The sequence below is a fragment of the Macrosteles quadrilineatus genome, unplaced genomic scaffold (genome assembly GCF_028750875.1).
Source record: "Macrosteles quadrilineatus isolate MER2022 unplaced genomic scaffold, UCM_ALF_1.0 Scaffold_8__2_contigs__length_117827958, whole genome shotgun sequence".
Classification (NCBI taxonomy): Eukaryota; Metazoa; Arthropoda; class Insecta; order Hemiptera; family Cicadellidae; genus Macrosteles; species Macrosteles quadrilineatus.
The window spans coordinates 15,509,509-15,522,975 of record NW_026542601.1 but is presented as its reverse complement, the minus strand read 5'-3'; the positions used below and the strand labels follow the sequence as shown (position 1 = coordinate 15,522,975).

Here is a 13,467-nt window from a genome sequence, read left to right as displayed (position 1 = left end):
GCAATGAGAAGTCATTAAGGTAAGCATAACCTCTCTATGAGTAGTGATTTTTGTAATTAAAAAACGGTCTTAGTTAAAGTACGATTAAGTATTAATTAAGAAGTTACAGTAAAACCTCACTAATTCAAAAACCTCTATAATTAGTAACTAATGTTTCTCTGTCCCCCTCAGAAAATCTCTGAGATTCAAAAAATAATATACCTACCGATTGCAGCCTCCACAATTTGAATTTGCACATACTCGAGCCACCTGGTTGTTGTGTAAAAATGTCTTTGAATCGAATGAATAAAATTTGAGAATAATGGATATACATCTTTTGGCTTGGTTTTGAAAATTATTAATCGGTTATAGGTATTGTAATGTAATGAACATTTTAATAATATCCTCTAATTTTAAGATGCAAGACAGTCAGTAATTATTAGCTATTCAGTTTGTTTTAAAACAGAACCTGCCTTAGGCTTTGCTAGGGGAAGCAATTCCATTATTGGCAATATTATACATTGAGTTTTTGTTTTGTTGTTATCCTAAATTTTTGCCCCGCTCTGAATATTTGTACTGGGCCCCACATCATCCAAGACTGGCTCTGGTTTCAAGATTACATGCAAGAGGTATTATCCGACCAAAGTATGAAAAATACTCTTCTTACCAAACATAAGATTTTATTTATTACAATAAACTATATACAACTTACACATATATACAAAAAATATATTTACAAATGCATGCAAAGCATTTTCAATTCACTAGGTACATACATACAAAACAACTTTAATCAATCACAATAATTATTCACTTAATCTATTTGTGCGTTGTGTTCCAAGAAAAGTATTGTTCGTACAAATACGGCTATGATTGCGTTATTAGAAGCAAATCTTTCTTCAATTGATCAAGAATGCTACCTCGACAGTGCCATAAACAGTAGACATGATTTACAAAACTGCTTCTACTCTACTTAATACAGGAAGCATTGCATTTGAAAGGCTTATTTTAATTAGTCTGTCTTATTGTATCAAACATTAAGAAACTTAAGCTTAGACATTAATGCATTATCACCACGTGTCACCTATACTCAGCAGAACATCATTTTTAATAAACCAAAAAAGGGTTTTGCAAGTTGGAAATGTTACTTTCCGTTCCTGCAAATAAATTAGTTAACCACTATAGACTCACTAAGACTTGCCAAAAAATAAAATAAAACTATTTTCACTTTTTGTTTATTTTTAAAGTGAGATACAGTGTTCACTACTTGAGCTAAAATATTTTTTTTTACTTGAACTTGAAACAAGACCAAGGTTAGGACTTTTAAAATGTTAAAAAATGCTATTTGTGTAAATAAAAGAAAAAGAAGATTGTTAGCCTGCTGATCCTCACTTTTTGGTCTGGTGTGAAATTCACCATTATAACTTAAATTGTCAGGTTTTTGTGATAATCCCATTGGCTTAGCAACATATAAAAAACTCCAGGACATTGTGTAATAAATGCAAAGACTTACTTGACTCATAGACGGTAATAGGATTACAGATATATATTTTTCCATGCAATGAATGTAGTTGGCATATCTATTTCTGAGTGTGCTTCAAGGATATCCATGGCCGTAGATAATGCACTTTATGCATTCTGGATAACAAATTGAGGAGATTGAAGCCTACAAGAATTTTAAAGTAGAAATACAATGATACTTCACTGTTATGTATTACTACATGAACAGTTATAACTTCTAACATATAAATGGTGTTGACAAAGTTACAAAAATTGTTTACATGTTCCATATTGTCGCAGGGACAAAAATGTAGAACTCAACACAAAAGCAATTCTTTCTCAAAGGTTATTTTCTATTGTTATTATTACATTTCCATAAGTCGAGTAAGGTTAAGTCAAAATACTCTAAAGGTGGGTAAAAAGCATTTTAGGGGTTCCTGTCTGTCACCAAACAATTACCACACACTTTACTAACTCTAGAACAGCAAATGATCGATAATTATTTAAGATGGGGCCGCCACCTTAGAATGGTGTGAGATGACTGTGTAGCTTTGTTACTGACCAAGATCAGCTGGTTCTTCGATAATTTATTTAAAGCCCAATGATCTGGGACAGCTGGGTCCAGTTTTGAACCATAAAAGAATCGTTGACCTTTCTCATGATCAAACCGGCGACATTTTGATAGCCACTCAGCTACCCAGCCAGTCAAATACAAATATAACAAACTTTACAATGTTACACAGACACATTGTTTGGACTAAAAGACAGCAGCAGGATTTTACTCTAACAAAATTAACCAGCTAACATGTAAATTTCAGAGAAGAAATAATAAGGCAGGAAAATTTCAATGGTACACTTTTAAGGCGACTAACTGGGGTCCTAATGGTCTTCCACTCATCAAAATACAACCAAAACCCCTGTATTGTGGTTTTATCGTCAATTACATCTCAATCCTCTTATCCATAAAACCGGTTTTGGGGATTGGTCAGGCCAAAACAACATTTACATAAAAGTTCTTTGTTTCATTCTTTTCTGTGACGAATACTAGTACTAACATGGAACAAGAAAATACTGCACTGGGAATAAATTATACAATAATGACAAAGCAAAAACAACCTGTGGATAACAAGAACCCATACTTATCTCTCTAAAACAAAATTAAGAATAAACATCTTTAGGCCTTATTTCATAGAATCGCATTGTTCCATTAATAGTACAGATATACATTTATTACATTTAAAATGTGTGTTATATAACAATATGGCAGTATTACAGTGAATATTAAATCACCAAACATTTTACTTACACCTATGGTTGTTTGATAAATGATGTTTTTCCCCCAAAATAGTACAATGCAAAGATCAAGCTAGCCTATCAACATTATTAAAAAAAAAATTTAGACCTGAGGTTAATATTTTGAACCTTAATCTCTTGTTTACCTATATACTTTAATGCAAATTAATAATCACACATATTTAGCCTAGAAATATTTGCATGGCGAAAATTCTTTAGATTAAACCTCTCCTGTAGTTAAAATCTGGTTGGTTGATACTCTATAAATCCCCCTTTAACACTTTGGCTGTGCCAGGTGTGGATGCGCCCCACGACACTAGTGATGATGTAAAAGTCCATAAACACAAGGAGGCAGTAACTGCTCCTGAATTCTACCACAAATTGTGAAAAATAAAATATCTGTAAATTGAAAACGTCTAACAGATTTTTACTTGAAACTTAGAAAAATTCAGGATTACGTCAATATTGTGTATTGTTGGTAATAACAAACTAAACTTGTAGAGGGACAAGAGTGGAGGGTACCTAAATACAGGGTGACACAAAGGAACCGGACGTTTTTTTAACAGCTGTTCCATTGTTGTCGTACGTTGTAGGAAGATTGAGGTTATGTCATTACCTTCAGTAAGGCTTGCCATTTTTGTTGAAATGGCTTAGTGGACCCTAGACCATCGCGTTTTCGCATACGAAACTTCAGTCCAAAATGGTGAATCCGTCGACAAAACCCAGTGGGAATTTAGTCGACATTTTAATATTGAACGCCATGGAACGGTTTCAAGCCGAATTACGCTATTAAGGTGGGTTTTAGGGTTCCGAACAACTGGAAATTTAACAAGAAAGAAACCACCAGGCTTCTAGAACTTCGAGAACACACGAAAACGTTGCCAGAGTGAGTGCAGTATTGAATGAATGTTTCCTAACAAGGTGATTTCTCTCTTTGGTGACATACCGTGGCCACCAAGGTCACCTGACTTGTCCTTTAGTGATTACTTCCTTTGGGGGTTTCTTAAGGATCGTTTTTATGCTCACTAACCACGCACTCTAGAGGATTTGAAGTTGGGAATCACAGAAGATATCAATGGCATTGAACAAGACCTCCTGACCGGAGTTACAGATGATTTTCAGACCAGAATGAACATTTGTAGAGAAGTACATGGCCACCATATGCATGACGTCATTTTCAAAAAATGACTGTTTTGTAACAAATGGCAAATGTTTACCTCACTATGTACAGTATTAAAACCATTTTATTCCATGTAACTACTGTGTACTACTTATTTAAAAAACGTCCGGTTCCTTTGTGTCACCCTGTACAATATTCTTTTATACTAGAAAAAATTGCTGAGCTAAAACTTATTTGAAGAAACAAAACTATGAAATTTTTAAAATTATTTTGTAACTGTTCAACCTTCCACTAATAAATGGTAGTAATCAGAAATTTGTCTTTTAATCAATGCTCACTAAATATCAATTAAATTGATGTCATGGACACAGTAGCAATAGTGTAATACACTAGTGAAAAGTGTTTACAGCAGCAGAAGAGGTGCATGATTAAAAGGTGAAGCAGATGAAGATGGCAAGAATGACAACATTTCCCTCCAAGTCATAGGCTACCTCACATTCCTACATGTAATATAGCCTGTGGTATAGTTTATCTATACAGCTAATTACAAGTATACATAATACATATTAAGTACAAAACCATTCATAAAGATAGATGCACCTAAGTTATACATTCTTGGAGACTTAATAATCAAGTCGGTAACACACAAATGCCATTGAAACAAGTACGCTATGAGTCTTTTACGTCACTTAAATTAAATATGGCAAACACAAAAACAGTTAAGTTACTGACAAGAACAATTCTCACCGAGACAGCACAGTAAAATAATTGCACCTCGTAACGTAAAGACACAACAGATAAGTTACCCGTAAAGTCGGCCTGTGAGTATTTACTGTCTGGCTTGACGCTACCTCTTACGAGGCCAGTAACTGCGGAGATCAGCCACCAGATGTCATTGTGACTTGCAGCTCACCAACTTACGACCCCTGGCCCTTGCTTCTTGTCTTGTGTTGGTGTACTCGAACCACAATACGTTGGGGATTAGAGTTGTGTCCCTCAACAGCAACAGTTCAGAGATTCGCCTGTGAAAGTTAATTAATAGTTGATTTAACAAATTTATGTAAGAGAAACAAACCATAACCTCTTCAAACCTTACACTTTTCTTTATTGCCCACCAAAGAGAGAGGAAGTAGTTGTGTAGAAGTATTATAACCTCTATGTGTTGTAGAGCACATAAAATATTCTTCTGAATGTGTTTTGAAAGTGGTAGCAGCTTTACAAGTTCAAACATCATCTAACTTAGCAATAATATATGATCCATCCAAATTTTTTAGATGACGTTATCACATCTTAATGGTAACTTCACAGTAACTTAACAAATAACATTCAAAGGGAGTTTGGTAAACTAAATCATACACTAACACTCGTTGTTTAGTGCTTTTTTAATGCCCTATTTTTCATGTGCTGAGAAGCTAAATCAATATTACTCTTTTGTACTGTTTCTTTACTATGTAGTTTTTACTATACTGAAGATTATCCAACAGCATGACTCCTAGTCAACATGAATAGTCATTTCCACCCATACAAATAAAAAAAACTTTCTACATTGCTTAAAAAAAAGTACAAAAGTATCCGTGTGTAATATTTTTTTGGAGAATGGGTAAAAATATTCATTTAGTACTAATGTTAATAGCAAACATTTGTCAATGAGGTACAATCAATTTTTTACTTTACGAAAGAAATCTGATTCAGAATAACACCAAAAATTACGACCAATACAGATTATTCTACCACTATGACTGTATGAACAAATGGTAAATATATAAATATTATTAATATTGGTTTAAGTAAAATTTATTATACTGTATAATTCAATGAATAGCCTGACTTACCATGTGACAACAATAGGAAAATATGGAGTCAACACAAGGTATGTAAGTGCAAACCATATTGTTCCAAACAAGAAGCCCACTACGGCACCCCATACCACTTGCTGCCAAGTGTGGTATTGCAGATAAACCCTGGAACAAAATAAAGGCCAATCGCAATGAAATTTGAAGCATTAACATGCCAGAATTTAGCCCTGCCATCATCTTAATTACTTAATTAATGTTCCTTCTGTATATTAGGGAAAACTTTACAACTTCCGTCACTCAGGAAAAGCAGTGGTATACAAATATATTGTTAAGTTAATAGTATATTTCATCACTAGGGCATAATAAAGTAACGTAGTTTTGCGCAAGGTTTCTCGTCATGACGAACATTTTAAGTATTATGAATTGTAGTTTTCTCAAAAGTTCCATTTAAATATTTTAGTTATGGTACTTTGGGTTGTATATGGATTCCATTATAAGCTACAAGCAATTAAATCGACTATATATAATTTTGATACATTCAATTTAATTTCTTGCGATTGAAGTTTACAACAGGTGGCTTGTACTCCCTGCGGAGTAAAACGGCTCTTTACTCCCTAGGGAGTAAAAGAGCACTTTAAACCCGTAACGCATGTATTAAAAATAGATGTTTTTGCTGCAGTAGGACAAAAAATAGTTTTAAGTTTGTTTAATACAATAGAAGAAGTAAATAGTAAACAACACAGCACCGTCATTAGTTGGGGTCCATATGTTTGACAACCTACAAAGGAGTATGTTTAATCTACAACTATCATAATAAATGCACAAACAACCATCAACTGTTCACTCACCTTGCTACACTGACGACAACGGCTAGCGAGACACAAGACACTGTGATCACTGCCTTCCACACATTCTCTAGAGTTGTGTTGTTGTTCATATGGTGAAGTCTACAACAGTCAACACACATGTCAAACAAATAATAAATATACTAAATATACACACCATGAAAAACAAACAAAAAATAACTTTCATACCTCTTAAACTGATGTAGTAAGTAAGTAGGCCTAATTAATGTTATTAACTAAAATCCCAAATAGGATTGGATAAAAAAAAAAAATCTAATTTCAACATTGAAAGACCGTTGTTACAGTTTCAGTTTAATTGAGTAACTTATTTTAAATATACTAAAATCCCAGTTTTCCAATACCATCCCACTACAACATCCCATTAACGCGTTCAGTGCGGCATACCTTCAACCAGGCGCTCGCCAAAGGTCACCTGGGCGCGCCACCAAATCAGCAAACGCAATTGGTATTCAAATATTTCAGTCTGAAGAATAACAAAAGAGCAGCGGTGATTGTGCTGCGTTGCGCCAGGAGTGGGCGTAGTTCACTGAAACACCCAAAGGTAGCAGCACTGCCTGGATCCGTAGCCAGTGTCTTTGTGATGTGGCTCGAAGAAAGAAAATCCCCGAAACAGGGACAAAAGCATTGCCAGACGGGATTTTACGGGAATTTTAGTATTAACCTACACCAAAATAAAGTTTGCATTCTAAGCTACAGGCTGGCAGCAATTAAAACGTTCCCCGGCAATTGCTGAGCTCATATTGAACTAATGTTTAAATTTTTCCCTAACTAACTTCATCAGGGTATAAGTCGTGGTCTGTTTCATTAAATTTTTTTCAGTTGTCCAACAACCAACAGTTCTCGTTCCCTAGCTAATTTTCAAACTGATTAAAATTTGTATTTTGTATTCAGCTGACTCAGGTTTGGTTTTACAGGGTTCAGTTAAAAGGAGTTTTATGGTATGTTTTATTTTACTAAGGATATTTAAAGAGTACACTTACCTGATGAATACAAAATAAATGACATAAGTGGCAAAGAACCATGTGAACTGAGCGTGTGCAGACGGCATCCCATACTCCGAGTAGAGCGTGTGAGCGCTGCGATGCATCGGCCGCGGCTCACAGATGGCCAGCTTCAACAACTGGTTCAGCAACTCATTCAGCAGTGTCCCGACAAAGAACACTGTCTGTAACATCACGTTGTTTATAACACTATGTCTTAGAAGATTCATTACTACTTATGTGTGATTTGATCATTGCATTTGTGATGAAATATTAATAAAATCAAGGAAAGCACATTTAGGCTACATCCCTAATAAAAAAATACATTTAGAAGCGCATATTTTTTCTCTGTACCACTAATTTGTGATCCTGTGGGAAAACAAAGACAAAAAGTGAATTTTAAGACTTAATTTCTTAAGGTACAGTACTTACCCGCTACCTACTAAGGTAGGTACTGGGAACATGGTTGTAACAGAGAAAAGGTTATTTAATATGCTCCTCGGATTATCCCAGGAGCATATTAAATTACCTACACGACATATTAATGACCATATTATATATGAGCACATATATATGACATATATATGAGCATATTAATGACCACGGGGACGATCAATAATTTTTCACGATCACGGAGGATGGCTATATGTTTCTGTGATTGCGGATGATGATGATGTTTCGTGATCACAGGGGTGGGAAACAAGATTTTTGCTGCAATTGCAGGTGCGGTGATTATTTTGACACAGCCAAGGAAAATAGTCACGATATTACTGCGATCAATTTACCAATTAGCGATGGCAAGGTCGATTAGCTGAGAAGAGTCTGATCCAAGTTCGGATTGGTGGGGTTGTATACAATATAAATATCTTTTTGTGAAACTTTCCTGAAATTTGTATAGATAACAAAGCAAAAAGTGGTTACTGTACAAAGTGTAACTATTCATACTTAAATAGTCAATACATTTCAGTCTAAGAACAGATTAACTAGGTTTGAGGCATTTTATAACTTCTTTTACTTACAGTGTGTAAATCTCTCCTAAAGAGGATAAGAGCAACAAAGCCAGACAAGATGCCGAAGGGGGAAAGACTCGCAAGTGCAAACAGCTTCCCCAACCAGTCACCTGCAATTATAAAATTAGTACCATTGAAATAAAGCATAACATTATAACTAAATGCTTTCCATAGTTATGAGACATTTTGAGTCTGTGGTTTGATAGGTGAAGCCATTAATAATATCATGTTTAAGGCTATAAAATATAGGTTATTAACTTACTTGAACGAACAAGGAATGAGGCCGATATATACTGATGAGCTGGCTTAATGATTATTTTTCTGTGCCTATTACATCTAGTAATGGTAGACTTAGTAATTTGTATTCACAACTACTTCACACAAATTCACAGACTTGTTAGTGCACTACTAGGATACATATCACTCATAAAAAGGCACAGGAATGAGGGTGCTTGTTTCTGAAAACTTCCTGTTATTATTCTAAAGAGAAACTCAAGTATGGGTTGACTGATATCAAAACACTAATATCATTTGTGATCCGGATAATAATAATAATATTTTACTGTAGTAAAATAATTGGTATTGACTGACTAAGTCATACAGTACAGTCAGAGACAGACATAGTCATAATGTATTAGCAATAAATTGTTAAAATTAGGCATTTAAACACAATAATGGTAGTGAAATCTTTAATTAAATCTAAAAGTATTTTTGGTTATTTTTTTTACCCTGCGGTACCTATTTAAAATTAATACAAGGCATATCAAAAAAATTATTTAGAGAACAAAAGGGCTTATCTAAAAGCCATTTGTAGAATTTAGTTTAAAAGTATTTTCAGGATATTTTGATATTACATGCATTAGCTTGTAGTACCTATGTATTTAATGAAATTACAATATGGCTTTTACAAGTTTTAAATAATGTAAAAAAACCATGGTTTTTTTCGGTTTTAATCCTAGTATTATAAACATGAGAATTGTGTTTGATTAAGTTGGGATTTTTTAGGATATAATACAAAGTCAAATGTTAATTACTGTTGGAATTTGTAGCCGAATGAACAGGGGTTTACAGTGTTCCAGTAGGGGTACACCCTTTTGTTAATCTAAGTTAACTAACTTCTTTTGTAAGATTAAAATTTAATCTATCTTGCTGCGATTGCCGTAAAATATAATATTGTATCTAAAAATATATTGAAAATAAGCAAAGTAGGCTGTAGGTATTAATATAATTTTGAGCCATACACTGTGTTAGTTTTGCTATAAGAAAAATTACCATTAAAAGCTTAGAAGTTATGTAATCCAGATTAATACAAAAAACTTAACATTGTCTACATAACCAACCGTCCAAAATATTTAATTCACACGGTCTAAGGCTAAAAACAGTTTTTTTTTTAGTTTTATCTCTTTGTTTATGAGGAAGCCATTGGATTCAAACCAGATAGAGGATACTAAGGACTACAATTTTATTCCTAAAAAAAAAAAAAAAAAAAAAACACTAGATTATATTGGAGTAGGTAGGCCTACTAATTACAAAGAAGCACTTAACAAGTTCTAAGAACACTCTATACAGTACTGCAATAAAATGTAAGATTCCATTGCAAAGTAACTTTTTAGATGACTTTTAATAATTTCATGTTGGCCTATTAGGTCAATAAAATCTGTAAATATTATCAAAAATCCAGTAAACTAATACAGTAGAAGTAAAGACTGGAAGGCAATTTAAATGCTGGTTTTACATTGAAATGAAGTTAACAATCATATTATACTATATCTAATGAGAGATAAGATAATGCCAATGTACTTTGTTTTATTCACCAAGTTAACATAAAACTAAATTGACACACAAACTAATTGTAAACTTAGGTGAATGTATATTTTGGTACGCTGTATTGGTGTGAATACAATTACCCTAAGGGGAAGTAAGTTTTTGGATTTTAGCATTTTCTATGGTTAGTGATTCATCAGGTTGATTATACAATGTATACATGTATAATACAAATTAGGTCTGTTACTTTCATCATTGCTTAGTAAAGTTAATTGGTTAGCTTTAGTAATCATGCATTAGATGTAATGTGCATTTTTCACAAAGTCATTGGGCTACAAGTTAGGTCTAACCAACAACTTGCGTGATCACAGTACCTACTATTATGATTGAGTCCCTTGATTGTGGAGACACCAATCAATCAATTATCAATTATTTAAGATGGGGACGCCACTATGTGTGTATTTTAACCCAAATATGAGTGAAGGATGAGTGTAGGATGAGTGGCGCCCTCTTGGATTTGATAGGGCGATTTGGTAGGACGATGTGGAAAATACGAATTACATACAGTGTAATTTATTATTACTAGTCATATAGTATATCATTTTGAAGAGGAAGAAATATAGATTCAGAGAGTGGCAGCCCTGCACTCAGGGTTATTTCTGTATGCTCACATGTAGACGACGTGAGTCATTACTGCTACAGTCTGTCAGCTGTCTTGTATTCGCCATTGTTTGTTTGTGTTGTTGCCGGTAATAGTATTCGTACTCGTGTTATCCGAGATTTATTACTAAATACATTATTAGTTCGTAGTGTTAGTGTTAGAGAAGTTTGTGTGTGTGTATAACAGTAATCTTCATGCATAAATATTACTGAATTGTGTGAAATAGTGTTCATAAAAGGTTGTACTATTTTGTTAGCATCATGTCCTAAAAATGACGATTCTGACATTCAGAGATTGTTGTACGAGACGGACCATAGTTCACCATGCTATATGCTATATAATGATATACCCAAGGTGTTATACATTTTTATAAAGGTAAATGAATACACTACAACATGTTTATAATGGTTTGGGGGTAAAAAATTTTGTAAAAAAGTTATAGCCTATACTAAATAGGCTACTGTATTTTGTTAGCATCATGTCCAAAAATGACGATTCTGACATTCAGAGGTGCTATATATGCTATATAATGATTTACCCAAGGTGTTATACATTTTTATAAAGGTAAATAAATACACTACAACATGTTTATTGGTTTGGGTGTAAAAAATTTGGTAAACAAATTATATAGGCTACTTAATACTGTACACTCCATTTTCTCGAAATGCGCAAACAATTCAAAACGTTCTCAAATTGATACATAATCATAGGTGAAAATAACTTTTTACCATCATACTTATGACTTTTTTGGATTCCTTACTTCATTAGCTTTACAAATATGTAGGCTACATAGGCTATCATCAGCCTACATAATGTTTCACAACACAAACAAAAACTGTAGGCTATAGTTTACACTTAACTTATTTGCGGTTATTGTATTATTATGTCCCTATTACGTGCCTACAAAATAAATATTTCTAACATGTTATACATTTTTATGTAGGTAAATTGAATACACTACTGTACAAGATTATTAAGTTGGTTTGAAGTAAAAAAAATTTGGTACAAAAGTTGTATAGGTACAAAATACTGTGAATTTTTTTTCTCGAGAAATCGCTAAAATATAAAAACATTATTTTATATACGTATGTTTATAAGTAAAAAATTATTTTTACAATAAACTTTATGACTTTTTTTGATTCCTTACTTCATTAGCTTTACAAACATGTATAGGCCTATATCATTATTAGTATACACATATTATTATAGAACTTTTTACAACATAAACTAACACTGTACGGTTTTCAATTTTTTTGGTTCTCCGTTTGTCATTATACTTATTTCGCCCCAAAAACTTATATAAAAAAAATATTTTCCTAACATGTTATATATTTCTATGTACCGTAGGGAATTAGATTGTCTACAAAATGTACATAATGAATTTCCCATAAGAAATCCGTGGAAAAAAAAATACCGAGGCCGCTTTTGAAATTTAAAAAAAAATTCAATTTTTTTTATTTTTTTTTAACTTTACCGATAAAATAGGTACACCGTCTAAATCATTATGATATTACTATTTCTAGATTCTCCTGTTCTTTCCGAACAAAATGAATATGAGGTTGGCTAGGTTTACTTGTACGGTTGAATTTTTACGAATTTTCAAAAAAAGGTCTGCAAAATCGCCAAAATGGGTTGGCCATTCCCCACTTCTAACATTGGCCACTGCTAGGGTTAACCAAACGATATATCGAATAAAACAATCAAATAATCGATATTTCCATTCAGTTACCCTCTAGCCAGCCCTGCCCTTCAGAGTGCCCCTAAGTTACGTTCTGATGCCAATCTTCCTTATTAGGCTACCATTCTGTGTGAATGTGTTCCTGATCGGTGATGTTTATTTATAAGTATTCTACATTGGTTAGGTCTACTACACAAATAGGTACCAAATTTGTAAGTTATCACTAAGTAATTAGGCTAAGCTATTGTAATAGGCCTACCAAGTTTTACATAGGCCTAGGCCATTAAGTAAATATTTCCTGTACTTAGGCCTAGACCCTTTTTTTGTGGCTCTAAGTAGTTGGAGAACAATAAATGAAAGAATTTGAATGTACATAGGCCTAAATATATCCTCAAACTAAGTGTATCCTCAAACTCTTTATAACTTAGGCCTACATGTCTAAAGATAGAAAATCTAACTCTGGGTGCAAAAGGCCTAGGTCAAGAGGAAGCTAACATCAAGTAAAGTGGATCCCTTTTAGGCTACGCCAGTACTAAGGTTTGGTAATTAAATTTTGGCTATACAATACCTTTAGGATACTCGACGAATGTCATTGAAAGAGGTACCCACACAAGATCACTATTAACATTTTGACCATCTGAATGGCCGTAGTGTTCGTCTGCGACGGCCATTTTCAACTTTCAAGACACACACACAACACAACACAACACAACACAACACAAATCACGATCAAAACAAACGCAAGGAAGTAAAAAAAAACATAAAAAACTGTGATTGGTTACTTGATTTATGGCAGCTTGTGGTTATTCACTATACAGTG

General features: G+C 33.5%; 1 protein-coding gene across 1 annotated transcript; it reads right to left on the bottom strand.

The window, feature by feature from the left end:
* Nucleotides 1-650: 650 nt before the first annotated feature.
* LOC129000919 (dolichyldiphosphatase 1-like) lies at nucleotides 651-13,328 on the bottom strand. Its single transcript, XM_054428003.1, has 6 exons — nucleotides 13,216-13,328; nucleotides 8,554-8,654; nucleotides 7,535-7,719; nucleotides 6,537-6,635; nucleotides 5,725-5,853; nucleotides 651-4,914 (listed from the first exon to the last, which is right to left on the bottom strand). The coding sequence occupies exons 1-6, from the start codon at nucleotides 13,316-13,318 to the stop codon at nucleotides 4,785-4,787; spliced, it is 747 nt and encodes a 248-aa protein (XP_054283978.1). The 5' UTR covers nucleotides 13,319-13,328; the 3' UTR covers nucleotides 651-4,784.
* Between the last annotated feature and the right edge of the window lie 139 nt (nucleotides 13,329-13,467).

Bases quoted from the DNA above. Each gene is read 5' to 3' on its own strand.
- LOC129000919 (XM_054428003.1), bottom strand. From the start codon at position 13,318: ATGGCCGTCGCAGACGAACACTACGGCCATTCAGATGGTCAAAATGTT. The intron at 7,720-8,553 runs GTAAGTAAAAGA...GTGATGTTACAG, and splicing joins TTAGGAGAGATTTACACACT to ACAGTGTTCTTTGTCGGGAC. The intron at 5,854-6,536 runs GTGAGTGAACAG...ATTTTGTTCCAG, and splicing joins GTTGTCGTCAGTGTAGCAAG to GGTTTATCTGCAATACCACA.